The sequence below is a fragment of the Meles meles genome, chromosome 3 (genome assembly GCF_922984935.1).
Source record: "Meles meles chromosome 3, mMelMel3.1 paternal haplotype, whole genome shotgun sequence".
Taxonomy (NCBI): domain Eukaryota; kingdom Metazoa; phylum Chordata; class Mammalia; order Carnivora; family Mustelidae; genus Meles; species Meles meles.
Genome location: NC_060068.1, coordinates 51,372,562 through 51,391,303, shown reverse-complemented (window position 1 = coordinate 51,391,303; position 18,742 = coordinate 51,372,562). Strand labels below are relative to the sequence as shown.

The 18,742-nt window shown below is 38.4% G+C and overlaps 1 protein-coding gene across 3 annotated transcripts in view; it reads left to right on the top strand.

Annotated features, from left to right (window-relative positions):
* Nucleotides 1–18,742, top strand: part of MAN2A1 (mannosidase alpha class 2A member 1) — a 172,199-nt gene that overhangs the window by 47,026 nt on the left and 106,431 nt on the right. For all 3 annotated transcript variants that reach the window (XM_045998993.1, XM_045998994.1, XM_045998992.1), the window contains exon 5: nt 12,257–12,384. In XM_045998993.1, the coding sequence (XP_045854949.1) occupies nt 12,257–12,384 (128 nt within the window). The remainder of the gene's footprint in view (nt 1–12,256; nt 12,385–18,742) is intronic.

The following is an 18,742-nucleotide window of genomic DNA, read 5'->3' as shown; positions in this document are numbered from 1 at the left end:
GTGTTCAGTGAAGAAGCCCAATGAGTTGTTGGAATCTAGAACAGTTTATGTGTTCACCGAAGTCTTGACCAACTTCCATGTGGACATTTTGGTATGAAATAAGGCTTCACATGTGTGTGGGGAGGAAAGGTATCAAAGAGAATGGTTATTGACTTTACGGTTAATGAAAATATTTTATCTTCACCACAGTGCTGGGTTTCATTGCTTTGCCAAGAATGCAAAATCTTTTTTTTTTTTCTTTAAGATTATTTATTTGAGAGAGAGTGTATGCATGAGAGAGAGAGAGCACTAGCTGGGGGGTGGGGTAGGAGCAGAGAGGGAGGAGAAGCAGACTTCCTGTTGAGCAGGGATCCTGATGCAGGAGTCAATCCCAGGACCCCAGGATCGTGAACTGAGCCGAAGGCAGACTCTTAACTAACGGAGCCATCCAGGTGTCCCAAGAATGGAAAAATTTTCATCTTTCTACCAATCCCTTCCATCTTTTTTCCTAGGTTTATATTTAAGTGAATCTTGTACTGTTTTCTTAACTATCTATTTGCTTATTGAAATCAGACAAATGTTTGAGATCACCTTCTTAAATAATACAAATCCAAACTTATTGATGTACATTTCAAGTTTCATATATAAAAATGTACCTTTAAAGTTCCCATACAGGTTAATTTATTATACATTTTATACAGGTCAAACTTTACCGTATTTGACCGAAGCCTGCTGTAAAATTTGCAGAGCAATGAGAAGTTACAGCGTGTCTTGTGATGTTCAGAGTAAATTGCAGATTAGGATTGATTTTAGAGCCTAAAGATACATAGCATTTCATCAAAGGAATCAAAGCAATTCACGGTGTCTAAAATAATTTGGGTTCTAAGTTGAAGCAGCAGCGGATCAGTATTTGAAAAAGTCTAAGGTCCACCCCCAGCTCCTCCACTCCCAGTTTAGTTCCCAGGAGGCAGCTCTGGTAGCTTCTGCCTCGTCCTCCGTCATTTCAGCTGCCCGCTTCTGTTTACACTGTGGATACTGGCAAAAGCCCTGAGGGACTTCTCGCTGCTCTGTCCGCTGGTTGTTTCCTTGGTCCCCCTGAAGGCTTTCTTTGCAGCGTCAACCCTGACCATTCCACTGCACTGTCCTTGAAATTCTTTCCGCCTTTGTCTTCTGTGACCCAGAGCTCTTTCTCTCCTGGGTCTCTCCCTGCACTGCTGAGCATTCCTTTTTCATCCCCTCAATTTCCTCCTCTGCTCCTTCCTCCGCGTCCCTTACTCGCCCGTGGGGTCATACCTTTTGCTTCTTCTCTTCATCCTGCAGGCACATCCACCCTGTTGTTGTAATTACTAGGTGTCAGGGCTGTTTCCAGATCTAAAGCTCCAACCTCAACTTCTTTTTTCCCTATTTAGTGGTAATAGTAACAGCTAACACTTCCTACGTGCTTAACGTATACCAGGCATGGTGTAAGCTCTTACACAAATTTATTCATTCCATCCTATAGCTTTCTTATGAGTTCAGATGAGTTAAGTTTCCTTATAAGGAAACTGAGGCAGGCGTGTAAAGGAACACCCCTAGGATCCTCCAGCCAATAAGTAGGACACGAGAGCCAGGAAGCCTTGCCCCAGAACCAGTGTCATTAAGCATTGTGTGTTCTGTCTTTCCATCTGCCGTTCAGGCCACATCCATTCAGTCCCCTAAGCCTTGTTAGTTATGCCTTTTTAAGTATTTCTGTGCTGTGAACCCCAGCTCCATCCCCATTACTCTTTGTTTCCTGCTGTTATGAAAACCGCCAGCTGGTCTTCCTGTTTCTAGCTCTGTCTCTTCCAGGTATCCTCCATTTCTCCAACAGAGTTAGGTTTTTAATATATCATTCTGTCCATGTCACTTCTTGGCTTTAAAATGCTTCATTGACACTTCAGTGTCAAAAGGTACAGACCCATCTCTTTTGCCTGGCACACACTGGCTCTTGCTCTGATTCTTCCCTGCTTGTCCACCCTTATCTCTGATCACTTCCTGCCTCCCATTCTACTCTTAGCCCTGCTGAGCCACGGGGGTGTCCTCAGACACATGCTATTATTTCTTGTTTAAGACTTTGGCCATGAGTTGAAGCTTAGATTTTTTTTTTCCTTTTGTGCACTGGATAATCTCAGTCTTACTCATTTTTCAAGACTCAGTTGAAAGAGTATCTGATTTCCAAAGCTTTCCCTTATTTACTCCACATCATTTATTCAACAACATTTACTGTGCGAGGTTCCGGGGATATAGGAGGTGAGTAAGACAGACCTGATTCCAGTCTTCAAGGCAGAACAGGGAAGACATGTAATTAAACATAGTATCACAATAAAGTGTTTCCTTCTATGGAAGTAAGAAGGGTGCTTTGAAGGCTTCCTGAAGCAGGTGGTATTCAGGCTGAAACCTGAAAGGGGTTTAGAATTAGCCAGTCAGGTAGGGGTGGGGAAGGAATTCCAGGTTATGAGAGGAGAATTGTGATTATGGGCCAGGGATTAGCAAGAGCTTGGCATGTTCAGACACCTGGAAGAAGTTTATGAGGCTGCAGCAGTAGAGGAAGGTGTTTGCTCAGGCTGATTAATGTCTGGTCATCAAGGAGATCCAAATTAAAACTACTGCAAGATTCTATCCCAGACCCTTTAGAATGGCTAAAATCACAAAGCATGACAGCACCAAGAGTTGACAAGAATGTGCAGCAACTGGAACTCTCATGTTGCTAGTGGGAAAGTAAAATGGGACAGTTGCTTTCTGAAAAGCCCCCAGCGTTTTCCAAAGTAAAACATACATAATGAGACCTAGGAGCCCCCTGCTAGGAATTTACCTAAGATAAATGAAAACATGCTCACAGAAAGACTTGTTTAAATCTTTTCATAGCAGAGTCTTTCATGGTAATTTCCAACTGGAAACAGTTCAGATGTCCATCCACAAGATAATAGATGAAAAAATGTAGCATATTCATACAGTGGAATACTGCCCAGCAATGAAAAAGAATGAATTACTGAAATACGTAGTAATATGGACGAATCTAATGAACACATTAAGCAAAAAAAAAAAAAGCCTGGCACCGAAGAGTAAATATTGTTGGATTTTATTTCATGAAGCCTAAGAGTAGCTAAACTTATCTGTTATGATAGAAATGATGAAGTAAGAATGTCTTTCTTTTTTGGAGCACTTGGGGCAGGAAATGATTGGAAGGGGGCATGAAGGAACTCTCTGAATTAATGGAAAAAGTTTATATCTTTTTTTTGGTGGTGATTACAGGGATGTAAACACTTGTCAAAACTGATCAAACCAAACATATGTGTATTGTGTGTTGTTATCTCAATTAAAAGTCCTTTAAAAAATACAATACAGCCATAAACATGATGATAGGTCTGTTTATTAACATAAAAAGGTATGCATTGGTATATTAATAAGTAAAATAAGTTGGTTAAAAACTGTGCCTACCCTGAGAAACAACCTGGGGGTTTTGAAGGGGTGAGGGTGGGAGGTTGGGGGAACCAGGTTGTGGGTAATAGGGAGGGCACGTGTTGCATGGAGCACTGGGTGTTGTGCAAAAACAATGAGTACTGTTATGCTGAAAAAATAAATAAATTTAAAAAAAACCTGTGCCTACCATAACCCCTATGCATTTATAGCAAGATGGTAGATTTATAAATTTTATTGTAATAATCTCATATATTTTCTGATTCATTATGAATGAGCATTTTGTTTTGGAAAATGAGAAAATGGAGTAATATTCGTTATACAGTGAAATATTTAAAGACTATCCTCTTTTTTGCTGTTTTTTTTTTATTTCTTTAGTTTTTATTTAAATTCCAGTTAGTCAACATACACTGTTATATTAGCTTCAGCTGTACAATGTAGTGGTTCAGCACTTAATGCAGCGCTCAGTGCTCATCACAAGTGTTTTTGTTAGGGTTGCCTGGGTGGCTCAGTGGGTTAAAGCCTCTGCCTTCGGCTCAGGTCATGATCCCAGGGTCCTGAGATTGGCTGTTGTTGATAATACTGCTGTAAACTTTGGGGTACAGGTATCCCTTCAAATTAGTATTTTCGTAACCTTTTGTTGGGGTAGTTCTATTTTAACTTTTTGAAGATACTCCATACTCTTTTCCAGAATGGCTGCACCAGTTTGCATAAAGAATATCCTTTCTTTAAAGCTTTATAGAAATGGGGACATTTGTGTAGCTCAGGTAATTGTCTGCCTTCGGCTTGGGTCATGATCCCCTGGCATTGGGACTGAGCCCTGTGTCAGGCTCTCTGCCTAGCAGGGAGTCTACTTCTCCCTCTCCCTCTGCTGCTACCCTCTGCTTGTGTTCTCTCTCTCTGTTAAATAAATAAAATCTTAAAAAAAAGAAAAACTTTACAGAAGTGATTAATCGAAGGCACCTGAGTGGCTCATTGGTTAAACGTCTGCCTTCAGCTCAGGTCATGATCCCAGGGTACTGGCGTGGAGCCCTGCATCAGGCTCTCTGCTCAGTGAGGAGTCTGCTTCTCCCTCTCCCTCTGCCCATTCCCCCTGCTTGTGCTCTTTCCCGCTCTCTCTCTTTCCCTCTTTCTCTCTCTCTCACATAAATAAAATCTTAAAAAAAAATGATTGAGCCATCTAATATGGGAATATTCTTAAATAACATTTTTATACTATAGCTATATTAGTTTTCGATGCTTAGGAGAAATTAGGGTATAATATTTATGGTTTGGAAAAGAATTTTCATTTAATAAATGTTTTAATGTAAGTCCATGTATATAAAGATATAAAGGGTACACAGTGAAGGATAAGAGATGAACCACTCCTGTCTCCTTGTCATCTATTTCTCCCAACAGTACACAGCTGCTGTGAACTCTTCTATTATAGATACACAGGAAAACATACTTACATAGACCTGTGTGCAAATACATGTGTATTATGAAAATGATAGCATGCCATGTTCATTATGCTGATTTTTTTTAGTGAGTCTATTTTTTTATTATAAAAATATTCATAACATAAAACTTAGCATCTTACTGATTTTATTTGGTAACATTAAGTACATTCACGTTGCTGTGTAGTCATAACTGTCATCTGTCTCCAGAACTTTTTCATGATCTCAAACTGTGACTGTACCTGTTAAACAATAACTTGCCATTCACTTTCACCCCTGCCCCTGGCATCCACCATTCTTTCTCTTTCTGTAAGCTGAACTACTCTAAGTACCTCATATAAATGGAATCATTCGGTGTATGTCTTACTGTGTCTGGCTTTGATTTCACTTAGCATAAAGTCTTTAGGGTTCATCCATGTTGAAGCATGTGTCAGAATTCCCTTTTTGAGGCTGAATAATGATACTTTATTACATGAATATACCACATTTTACTTATCCATTCATCCATCATTGGTCATTTGGGTTGTTTCTACCTTTTGGCTACTGTGAATAATAGTGCTGTGAACATAGGTGTTCATGTATCTGTTCAAGTTCCTGCTTTTAATTCTTTCGTGTATATATCCAGAAGTGGAATTGCTGGATCATGTAGTAATTCTGTGTTTGAATTTTTGCAGGACCCCCTTGTTTTCTACAGCAACCGTACCACTTTACATTGCCATCCACAGTGTGCAGGGTTTCCAATAGCTCCATATCCTCAACACCTATTTGCTGGGCTTTTTTTTTTTTTTTTTTTAAGCATAATTTCCATCCTAATGGGTATTGTACCATGCTTTTTAATCTTAGTGTATCTTGGAGAACCTTTCAGGAAAGAAGAGCCCTTCTTTTTAAAGACAGCATAAAAAGCTGTTTTTTTGACTGTTCCCAGTGGGTGACCATGTAGTTTTATTTCTGATCTTTTGTGAATGCATGGAATGTATCTTTATATTTAGTGTGTATAATGCTTCTGTTTACTTTTATACTTTATTTTCTGACTTAATTTGAACGAACACGTATAAAAGTGCATATGTATCTTACAATTTGATAGTTACTGCTAGCAATATGTACCAATACCAATTTCCATACCCCTTTGACCTCATAGTATATTACACAACTTTTTGATCTTTCCAATATAGTTAAGTGCTATCGACATCTCTTTGAAGTTTTAATTTTCATTTCCTTATGAGTGAGACTAAATCTCTTTTCATTTTTGAGAGGCAGTCATTTCTGAAATATATGCTGCATATTCTTTGTTCACTTGTCTTTTGAGTTATTGGCACCCTTTTCTAATAGCCCTGGAACATTAAATGGTGTGCAAACTAGGCGTGACTCTCGCCTTCACGGGGCTTACAGTCCATGGAGGGAGAAAGACTGTAAACATACAGTGTGTAATTAAATTTTGTGATAAATGCTATGAGAAGAAAGTTTTGGGTTATATGAAAGATAACAATTTAGATGGTGGGGCTTTGGATGAGATGTGATGGCTAGGAAAGGCTCCCGATGGATCCCTAAGAGCCAGTGAGGCAAGCGTTGGGTTGGGGGGGTCGGGAAATGCCAGGCAGAGAGGACAGTGAAATGAAGGAAGTATGGCTGGAATGAAGCAAGGAAGGAATGATAAGAGAGAACACATTTGCCATCTGTCCCTCATGTTCTAAATCTTTATACATAAATATTTTTAAGATTTCATTTATTTATTTTAGAGAGAGAGAGAACGTGTGAGCAGGGGGAGGGACATACGAAGGGGGAGAGAGAGAATCTCTAGCAGATTCCGCAGTGAGCACAGAGCCTGACATGGGTCTCGATCTCATGACCTGAGAGCATGACCTGAGCTGAAACCAAGAGTCAGATGCTCAGCCAACTGTGCCACCCGGGCGCCCCCTTGTGTACTATATCTTTAAAGACAGGTGTCAACAATATTCAGGAGTATATGATGAATTTCCCGGATTAGTATTGTTTGAGAAGTCTTAAAGCGGATTTTATTGTTGTTCTCATATATTAGTTACTTCCCATGAAAGGTGTATGAATAGGCACATGATAAGCAAATGTTTTTAGGCTATTAATTGATTCGTTGGGAGCCTCCATCTTTTTGAATTTTCCACTTAGCTAAATTTTTATTTAAGAATGAATCCCTGTACATCATCTTATTTTATTTCATATTTCCCCAGATGTATGATTACAAATTCAACTCGTTTTCTCATGTGAAATTAATTTGTGATTCATTGAAGCTTGCTAAATGATGCATTTTTTACTACTGAGTTATCTGTAACAATTTCGCCATTAGGGGAAAAAGCTCTTTGAGTCTGTCTTTCTATGTGTGACCAAGTTCCAAATGTGTGATAAGCCTACATAGGGGGAAAAGTGACACTCAGAGAAAATGATTTGCTGTTCCATGTGCTCGGCAAGTACATTCATAAGTGTAAAATCTGCATCTTAGGCAAATCGAGCTGTGACAGATATGCTTAGCCTAATTTTGATCAGTTATTTTGTTAAGCTTTTTATACCAAATTCCTCGGCAGTGAAATAGTAGAAACAGAAATGTGACATGCTGTTACCAGTAGTTACAAGTCAACCATTTAAAAACGTGAAACGGGAGTGTTGTTAATTTTGAAAGTTCGTGCCTGGTTTCCTATTTCCTGTATGTATATATTCTTTTCTTTCCCTCCCTTTCCTTGTCTTTTCACTTCTGCCTCTAGATCTCATGTTTGTTCGGAAATATGAGGGAAAATGTATACGCAAAAAATTTGCCAGAAGCCAGTCTCTTTGGCAGAAACCAAGCAATACATTCTATGGAGTGGGCATGTCTTTTTTGATTTTGTATTCCTCTGAGCCAGAGAAAGAGCTCAGTTGTTTCTTGTTGAGTGCATGGAAATTGGAAGCACCTGTATTTGTTCTAAGTGACTTTTTCCATAGCTATAGGTCCCATTGCTTGATTTAAAAAAATTAAAGTCTCAAATATAGAGTTGCAGTCTGTCTTAATTTTATTTTCATCATGTTGCTAACAGTGGCAATTTTAAATAATTGTACTTTTTTGTAGACTACCATAGCTTTTCTGTTACTACTTAGAAATGTTTTTCTAAGTCTTTCTTGCGGTGGTGTTTCTCTAGACTGGCAGTCCTACTTTTTGTACAGTTGCTGTGTTTCTCAATCATCTGGTTAATGTTTTACTCCTGTTTCTTTGGACCTTTTTGTTTTTCTGTCATTCACGAATACTTAACTGCATAGAATACAGGCATCTATGTGGGAATTCTGTACCTCTCTCTCTTCTGCAATTGCTGTGTATGGGTTTGTTGCTGGGTTTTGGTTTTGGTGAGCGTTTTGCCTAACCCAGTGAATATTTCATATCCAACCAACCATCCTGCCTCTAAGAATCTTCCAGTTTATCATCTGGTGTTCACCATTCTTTTCTATAGACTAGGAAAACCAGACAGTTCAGTGGAATAGGAGGACTTACCAACCTGATGGTTTGGCCAGGTATCTAGTCACTGTTATATTGCTTCGAATTTCATTCATGTCGTCGTCGTCGTCGTCGTCTTCTTTTTTCCTTTTGGTTTTTCTTCTGCTTGATTAGAGATACTGTCCTAAGAAAAGCTAAAACCTGTGTCTTTTCTGGCCTGTGACTGTGACATCATTCATGCTTGTTGTGACCTATTCATGCAGTTTTCCTTAAAAAAATGTATCCTTATTAAAGCTGCTTTTCTACCAGAGATGCTCTTTCAAAGTATCAGTCTTTTGGCTTGTATGACATAATAACTTGGCTTTCTTATGAGTTTGCTTTAAATCCCTCTGATTGAAGATTTTGTAAATAAAAGTGTATCCTGTTCTTTTCCACTAACATAATTTGCTACTTTAATAGTATAAATACTTTAAAAATTTATTTCTCTGCTTTATAGTCTGACCCACCGACGTGTCTTTTTCTGAGTAGGTCACAGTTATGTGGTAGCTTTTTAACTATAAAAGTTACTTTTTCCAAGGGGGAGTGTAGGTTGCACCTCATTACTGTTTTCTAGAATGTTGCAGGCTATTTTCTCAGATTTATTCTTTTTATCTTTAATATTTCTTATTGCCTCTATTTCCTTTTATATTTTCTTCTGCTTGGTCCTCGACTCTGCTTTTGATTGTTATGCCCTAGCTTCTCTGTTTCCTCTGTGTTTTAGTCCCCTCAAGCTTAATTTTTATTTCGGCCTCTTTTCCCGAACTTCTCTTCTTCGGTTAGTTCCTTTGGGATGTCTCACCATCCTATCAAACAGCTTATCCAAATTTATATTTATGACCACAAAGTGACCTCCATTCTCACCTCCACTGTTGTGTGTCACACTATGGTGCCGTTAGATACCAGGAATTAACACCCAAGCCATATGTGCTTTAGTCCTTTCTTCTATTGCCTGTCGTTGCCCAATTCCCATTGATGATTTCTCATGAGACACATCCTCTCTCTCCCTCCTCTTCCATATTTCTTACCACTTTAATATTCTTCTTTTTTTTTCTTAAGATTTTATTTATTTCTGTGTGTGAGAAAGAGAGAGCAAGCAAGAGCGGAGGGAGAGGGGCAGAGAGAGAAGCAGGCTTCCCGATGATCAGGGAGCCTGATTTGGGATTCAATTCCAGGACCCCAAGATCATGACCAGAGCCAAAGCCAGACCCTTAACCGACTGAGCCACCTAAGCACCCCACCACTTTCATATTCCGGGTCGTACCACCTCACACCTAGATCATTCAGACTCCTTTGCACCTGGCCGCTTGCTGTCCAATTTATTTTGCTTGTGTCTGTGAGATTCATGTAATCCAAAACAGACTGTAGATACTGACTTTGAGCCGAAAGTCTTGTTCAGTCATTCCTCATTTATCTCACAACTATCAGAGTGCCCCTTATAGGCCACATACACTTCTCAGTGCTGGATGTGGGTGAGTGAGTGAAACAGCAGGTGCTAGTCCATGCTCTCTGGGAGCTTACGTTGTGTTCTCCTGGTGGCTGGGGTGCGGAGGAGGGCATGGAAACTAACAAGGTAATTCTGGTTGGTGATAAATGCTGTTGTGTGAGAGCGTGGTGGTATGGTGAGAGGACTGATTTAAGTTAGGTGCTCGTGGAGATTTCTCCACGAAATCTCTGGGTAGGTTTTATTTGAGCTGAAACATGAGGACACCTGGTACCAGTCAGTTTGGGAAAAATAGGAGAGAAGAGAGTAAGTAGGTAAAAATATTCTGGAAAACATTTTAATACGTGGGAGGCTTTTTATGCCTTCCAAAATTAAGTGACAAGTTGATATTTAGGGTAACCATTGTGTTTGAATAAGGACTCAGTATGGATTACAGTCATCTATGGCATAATGGGGAGGGGAGAAAGGCTAGGTATACAAACGGACCTGGGGAAACTAGTTGCTGTATATAGTAGATGTGATTCTTTTCTCAGCTGTTTTTTGGAGCCCATTCATGCCTGTGGGACAGGGATCATGTAGCAAAATAAAATTGAGATGAAAAATTCCATCATTGGAGTGATTTTTTTTTTCATTTTAATTTTTTGATTTCTTAATCTGTAATTTCTATTTTCTGTTTAGAAGCAGCAAAGACTTTGTTTTGGCCAATTTATTTCTGAATTTTTCCAAAAGATCTGTTTACTGGAATGCTAAGATAAGGAGTCAGGTTTCTATATTTGATGGCCAGAGTTTAAATCCCAAATCGGTCCTGATGTCTCAGGCTTCTAGGTACTGGCCATGAGACATAAGTGCTGGGTCTGGGCTGAGGCCTCCACAGTGTGGCTAAATCTGGAAGTCACCAGAAAGATGTGAGGGAGAATTGACTGGAAGCAATTTGGCTGTAAGAATAGGACAAAATAACCTTGGGTTTAGTTGTGTTCTTAAAGAAATGCTTTTTTTTTTAAGAGATTTCCAGCTTGTATATCAGAAGTTCTTGATTTGGGCCTATGAGAATCTAAGGTTCGGCAGGACATTTGGGTTTTTTTAGACACTATAATGACATTAGCCATCATAATTCCATGTAAAATTATGTTAGTTGGTGATTCCCATGGCAATACAGATTAAATTAACATTTAAAAATTTTATACAAGGGATTATTCATTTTTAAAGATTGTGTCCATTATCCACTCTGTCACAGATTATATGATTATGCATATGTTTGAATAAATGAGATGTCATGTTAATGTAGTGGATTCTGTTATAGGTTTTATAGGAAAATGTTTATCTTTCATGTTTCTGGGCTGCTTCGACTGAATTTGGCTTGGTATTTGGCTGTTGGGGGTAGATATCCAGTGATGTGTACCCTTATTAGAGCTGCTTTTCTATCTGAAATTCTACACTATTTTTCAAACCATCTTACTGCAAACTGACAAATCTATGACATTGAAGGTGTTCGCTTAAATTCTCGACCTCTATACTTCCTTGGACACTTCTTCACATTTTTAATAGTCTATGATTTTGTTTTTTTGGAGGAAAGGATCTTGTAACAATTCAGTTGTTCTAGGGCTTGAAATCTAGTTACCTTGATAGTATTATGGCAAAGGTGTACCCAATGGACAAAAAATGGTAATGTTAGAGTTTTTCAATCAATAATGTAAAATAAACTATATAGACACATTTTTTAAAGACTTTATTTATTTGACAGACAGAGATCACAAGTAGGCAGAGAGGAGGCAGAGACAGAGGGAAGCAGGCTCCCTGCTGAGCAGAGAGCCCGATGCAGGGCTCGATCCCAGGACCCTGGGACCATGACCTGAGCCAAAAGCAGAGGCTTTAACCCACTGAGCCACCCATGCGCCCCTATATACACATTTTAATCTGGAGCAAAGTGCTTTATAATGTTTTCTGTACTCCCAGAGGCATGTTATCTGCTGGCTTTACCATTATTATTATTACTTTTGTGTAGTTTGCATGATTAACTCACCATTGTCAGAAGGACTAAAATAAATATTGGTTTTTCAATATAGGTATATTGAAACAAATATCATGCTTAAAATGACAGTCCTCCGATAAACATTCAGCATATACTGCAAGGAAAGCACTTTGCTAGGTGCTGTGTAAGATTCAGAAATAAATCAGATGTGTCTCCTAATCTCAGGATCTTTAGAGTTCTCTGGGCGATCACAACCTTACGAAAAGGAACTTCCAACGTCACCTGCAGTGGCTTTGCCTAGGAAAGGATGGGGAGAGGGGTCACCGCACACCCTTTACTAAAGATGTTTTATCACTAGGGCCCCAAAGTTGAAATTTATTCCCTGGTTTAAAAAATTTTTTTTAGTAACTCGTATAAATACTGGTTATACTTGCTTGATGGCTGTCCCTAATGTTTACACTACTTTGAATCTTTTATTTAAACTTTTCTTATATATGTTACTATTAACTATATTATTCTCTCTCTAGTTTGCTACAGAGTGGTCAGTTTGAAATTGTGACAGGTGGCTGGGTTATGCCTGATGAAGCTGCTGCACATTATTTTGCCTTAATTGACCAACTAATTGAAGGACATCAGTGGCTGGAAAAAAATCTAGGTATGTATTGATGCCTTTCTTCTTCATTTGGACTACTTTGGGTGATAAATTTTGAGGAATGTGAGATTGAGGCTCTGTTTTATTTTTTTAAATAACCAATTTTCCCAGTATTTTTTTTTCCATTTTATTTATTTTTTCAGCGTACCAGTATTCACTCTTTTTGCACAACACCCAGTGCTCCATGCAAAACGTGCCCTCCCCATTACCCACCACCTGTTCCCCTAACCTCCCACCCCTGACTCCCAGTATTTTTTATCCTTCATTAATTTACGATGTCTCTTCGATCATAAGCTAACTTACATAAATATAATACGGTCACTTTTAGGGTCATCTACTTTGTAATCTATTATTTTATGTACTCTTCTTATTAATTTTAGAATAATTTTTTTCTAACGGTATCCCACTGGGATTTTAATTTTATATTAAAACTATTGGTTAGAAGAGGCAAAACCTAATTTACTTGCCTAATAAAAAGAAGAACCAAAGAAAGTTATTAGTTTTGTCATTGAGAATTCTAGAGGCATGGTAGGTTCAGGTAGGATTGGATCCAGGGGACTCAAATTATGTTGTGTGGACACTGTCTCTTTTGGCTCTGCCTGCTTATTTATTTAATTAATTAATTAATTTATTTATTTATGAATGAGAGGGAGGGTTTGGGAGGAGCAGAGGGAGAAGGAAAGAGAGAATCTGAAGCAGTCTCCATGCTCAGCACAGAGCCCTACATGGGTCTTGATCTCACTACCCTGAGATCATAACCTGAGCAGAAATCAAGAATCGTACGCTCAACCAACTGAGCCACCTGGGCACCGCATGGCTCTGATTATTCTTTCATGGCTTTAGTCTTCTCCTGGTTCTCTTCACTTGCTAAGATGGCCGTAGGCAACTAGGATTCTCATCTTCCCAGTCTAATCAGTAGAAGTTTTTCTTAATACCTTATCTAATTGCCTCACTTCGAATTAAGTGTATAACTCTGAGCCAGTTTCTGTGGCCAGAGGTATAGGGGCTGAAATCATCAAGGCCTAGTCAATTTATTAGAAATGGTCATAGGGGAGAGGGGTTTGTGGGATGCACGGTCGGTTCCACTGGAACCATGTGAATAGGTCCTCCCTGCGAAAGAAGGATCTTGTTACCCCAAGATGTGGGGAAGGGGTTGCTGCACTGATAAAAGTCAGGTGTTCGCTACAACTTGTAAGAACATAGGGCTCATTTAAATCTTTGCAATGTCTAATATTTGCTTCTTGCAATGTGGTATGTAATTCTTTTCAAATATTTCATATCTTAGTATAGCATTTAGGAAATCCAAGTCCCCAGACATGAGCCAAGGGCAAAGCTTCCAGGAAGCAAGACCTTTCTAAAGATAGTACTTTCAGACCTCCTGTGTTATCTCTTTTCTGTACAGATGTGATACCTTCAACTTATTCTGATAATAACAATAATCATACCAACAATATGGCAAAGGAAAAAAAATATATTAATAATTAGTAAATCTGGTGGAGGAGTTTATGGGAGTCCTTCATATTATTCTTATACCTTTTAAGTTTGAATTATTCCAAAATATAAATAATGAATAGGGGTGGCAGTGAGTTAATCTCTAACAAATGGAAATGCCAAGAAATAAGTTCAATAAAAAACATGTATACTTACCACACAGATACTATGGAATTGGTTCACTGTGTTTAAACTGTATAAAAACAATGTAGTTTATGCTAATCACAGATGCTACTGTGATCATGTATTGAGTTCGTTTCCTTCTGGAAGTCCAGAATCTTAGTATGTACTGCTAGCCTGAGGGTGCCTTCATGACCAGCCCCTAGCAAATACCCTGAACATGGAGTCTCTCAGGGGCTTCCTTGGTTGACAGCATTTCACTCTTGTCACAGTTGTTTCAATTGTTGTCAAAACATGGAGGGATTGAACCCATCCTGTGTGACTCCATAGGGAAAGGACTCTTAGAAGCTTGTGCTTGGTTTCCCATGGACACTGTGCCCACCCGCGTCCCACCCCCCACCTCACCCCAGTGCCTTTTCCCTTTGTGGATTTTTACATTGTATCCTTTCACTGTAATAAATCACAGCTGTGAGTAGGACTGTATACTGAGTCTTAACAGGTCACTAGATCGGGGAGGCAGACTTAGGGACCCCCTACACAGTGCCACTTTTCTTAAATACTTAACTATCTTCGAAAACCACAAATATTTTCTTTATAAACCTCAGTTTGGGGGATTTTTTTTTTCCTTTATGTTTAGCTTTTATTGACATATAAGTTAAATGCAGTATAACATGTAAATCTTAACTATGGAGTTCAAGTTTTGGCAAAAATATACCCCATGAGCCACTTTTTCATCACCCCAGAAAGTACCCTCATCCTCCTCAAGTCTCCTGCAGCCAGCTGCTCCCTGATTTCTATCACTGTAGCTTATTTTTGCTTATTTCAGAACTTCATATATATGAACTCTTTAGATATGGTGTCCTTTGCTCAGCATAAATTTTCTTCTTACAATTGTATTGTCTCCTGTATCATAAAATGTACCCACTTAAAGTGTACAGTTCAGTAGTTCTGAGTATGTTCACAGAGTTGTGCAAACATTACCACCACCTGTTTTTAGAACATTTTCAACATTCCCTCAAAAGAAATCTCTTAACCATTAATAGTCACACTCCTAATTGCCTGCAACCTTCCCTGCCCTAGGCCCATGCCACGACTGCTTTTTTTTTTTTATTAAAGATGTATTCATTTATAGAGACAGGGAGAGTGGTGGGGGGGGGCAGGGAGGAAGAGCAGAGGGAGACAGAGAATCCAAGAGTCTGCCCTGACTGCGGAGCCCAACATGGCCTGAGCCGAAATCGAGTTGGACCCTTAATGGACTGAGCCACCCAGGCACCCTCTCATCTGCTTTTCGTGTGTATGGATTTGACTTTTCTGGACGTTGCAGATACACAGAATCCTATAGTATGGCCTTTGTAATTGACTTCTTTTACTTGGCATGATGTTTTCAAGTTCATTCATATTGGAGCATGCATCAGTGCTCCATTCATTTTTATAGCGGAGTAGTAGTATTTTGTTTGGAAAGATCACATTTGTTTCTCCTTTTTTTTTTTTTTTTAAAGACTTTATTTATTTATTTGACAGACAGAGATCACAAGTAGGCAGAGGCAGGCAGAGAGAGAGAGGAAGAGAAGCAGGCTCCCCATCAAGCAGAGAGCCCGATGCAGGGCTCTATCCCAGGAATCTGGGATCATGACCTGAGCTGAAGGCAGCGGCTTTAACCCACTGAGCCACCCAGGCGCCCCTATTTCTCCTTTTTTCAGTTGATGGACATTTAGAGTGTTCCCCTTTTTGGCTACTGTGCCTATGGTGCTATACGCACTTCTGTAAGTTTTTTGGTTTTGGTTTTGGTTTTTTTTGTTGTTGTGTTTTTTTTTAACCTAACAAATCTTTTTTTTTTTTTAATTTAAATTCAGTTTAATTAACGTACAGCAGATTAAGATTACATACATACATACAGCAGATTAATTAACATACAGCAGATTCAGAGGTAGAATTTAGTGATTCATGAGTTGCATATAACACTAAGTGCTCATCATTTCATCACCTAGTTCCTTAATGCCCGTCACCCAGTTACCCCATCTCCACCTCCCCACGTTTATGTAAGTTTTTGTGAGGATGTAGGTTTTCATTTCTTTTGGGTGTATACCTAGCTAGGAATGGGATTGCTGGGCCATATGGTAGCTCTGTGCTTAGCGTTTCAAGGGGGCCTCGTTGTTTTCCAAAACGGCTGTACCATTCTACATTCCTCCAGCAACGTCTGCGGGTTCTAATTCCTCCACATGTGCAACAGCATTTGTTACTGTCTTTCATTTTCACCATGCTGCTGTGTATGAAATGGTCCCTCGTGATGGCTTTGATTCGCATTTTCCTGGAGACTAATGATATTAAGCATTTTTCTTGTGTGTATTGGCTATTTGCATATCTTCTTTGGAGAAATGTCTGTGCCAATTATTTGCCTGTTTTTATAATTGGATTCTTTGTCCTTTTATTGTTGACTTATAAGAGTTCTTTATATCTTCTTGATACAGGTTTCTTGTCAGACAAGGATTTGCAAATTAGTTTTTCCATTCTGTGGGTTGTTTTTCAGTTTCATGAAAATGTCCTCTGATGCATATAAGTTTTGATTTTCATGAAGTCCTGTTTAGTTTTTCTTTCGTCACTTGTGTTTCTGATGTCACGGCTAAGAAACAGTTATCTCAATTAAGGTCATGAAAATTTACTCTGTGGTTTTCACCTAGGAATTTTATAGTTTTAGCTCTTACGTTTAGATGATGAACACATATGAGACTATGAATTATCTTTTTTGTAGCTTTGGCTGCATTTTATAAATCCATGTTCTGTTTTGTTTTCTAAGCAGCTTAGAACAATCATGTTATTTTTGGATGCTTTATTTTTATATTTGATCATGGAATCTTTTTTAAATTATTCAGTTTTTTGTTAATTTCTGCTTTGTGAACTCTTGGGAAAATAGCATTATAAATTTTTTAAAGTTTGAATTATTAAGGTTGTCTTTGGCCCCACATATCCATTTTTGTAACTGTTGCCTGACTTCTTTTATGCTTTCATATTAAATGTACTTGGAATAATCCCATTGTGCTAATTATATTATTCATATAACTCATGTTCTAATTTTTAAGTCTATTAGGTTTGACAAAAATCGAGTGGTATATTTATTCTTTTTAATGACTATTTCTTGTCATTTTTCCTAACAATTTTTAGTTTTACATATTTTGATAATCTTAATCTTGCTTGATGGCACAAAATTTTTTTCATGACCTTTCCTGGTATTGGCAAACATGCCCATTATAAAACTTTGGCCTTTTTTTTTTTTTTAATGCTGTGCTTTTCCCTAAATTTGCCCCATTCCCCCTTTTGAGATAATACTTGCCATACCAAGGAAAACCCTAGCAGGGTACTGGGGTCCTTTCTAGGTCTCATCTCCTTTCATGTCAGAGTTTTAAAAAATACAGTTTACATTCTTTCTTTTCTCTATTGTTGCCCTTCCAGGGACTCTTTTAAGTCCACTACAGCTAGGTTGCTGCTCCTAATGTGTCAAGTGAGTTTGATATGGAAAACATCCCTGACTATGCTAAAATCTGACATCATTGTAGAATTTGATGGTGATTCTTACTCTCACTTCTAAGCTAATTCCATCCTTTTTATTTGGGACTTTGAAATCCTTTATTATAACTTTTTTTTTTTTTTAAGATTTTATTTATTTATTGGTCAGAGAGAGACAGAGAACGCACAAGTCAGGGGAGCAGCAGGGAGAGGGAGAAACAGGCTCCCTGCTGGACAAAGAGCTCAATGCAGGACTCAATCCCAGGACCCAAGGATCATGACCTGAGCTGAAGGCAGACGCTTAACCGACTGAGCCACCCAAGTGTCCCTGTAATTTAATTTTGATATAATTTCAAACTTATAAAAAGTTGCATGACAGCTCTTTCATATGTCCTCTACTTCGATTCATATGCCTTTTTTTTCTGAGCCATTTGACAGTAAGTTGGAGGCATCTTTCTTTATATTCCAGTCTTTCATGGTGTATTTTCTAAGAAATAAGGACATTTTCTTATATAACCAGAAGAAAGTTATCAAATCCAGAATGGTGGTAGGTAACATAATACTATAGTATAATTCATTGGCTATATTCAAATTGTGTCAATAGCATTTTTTTTTTTTAAATAAAAGGTGCTTCTTTTTTTTCCTTTAAGTCCAGGATCCAGCCATGGTCATGTGTTGAATTTAGTTATCACATCTCTTCCATCTCTTCCGTCTCCTTTAATCTGGAACAGCTAGCTCCTCAGCCTTTTTTTTTTTTTTTTTTTTTTTTTTAATTTCTTGACCTTGATATTTTTGAGGAGTGCAAACCTTTGTTGTAGAAAGTCTTTTATTTGAGTGTGTCCGTTTCCATGTGATTAGCTTCTGGTTATTTTCCCTTCCTCCTTTCCTCTCTTCCTTCCTTCTTTTGTAACCTAACCTAAACCAGTCTACGACTTTTGCTGGAAGATCACTGCAGTGATGTCCTGCCAGCCTCATTGCACCCTGCTTTAATCCTGGTGCTGCTAGCCTTGGTCAGTTGCTTAATTTGTGTCTGTTAAGTTTCTTTGCTGTACTATCACATTTTTCTTCTTTAATTCTTATTTGTGGGAGACACATTGAGATTAGGTAAATATCTTTTTCCTCATCAGACTTGCATGTTGTAGTTTTAGGATCCATTGATGATTTCCTAACTCTGTCATTCCTTCTATAATTATTAGTTGGAATTCTGTTGAAAGGAATACCTTCCTTTTTTATTTCCTTTATTTCCTAT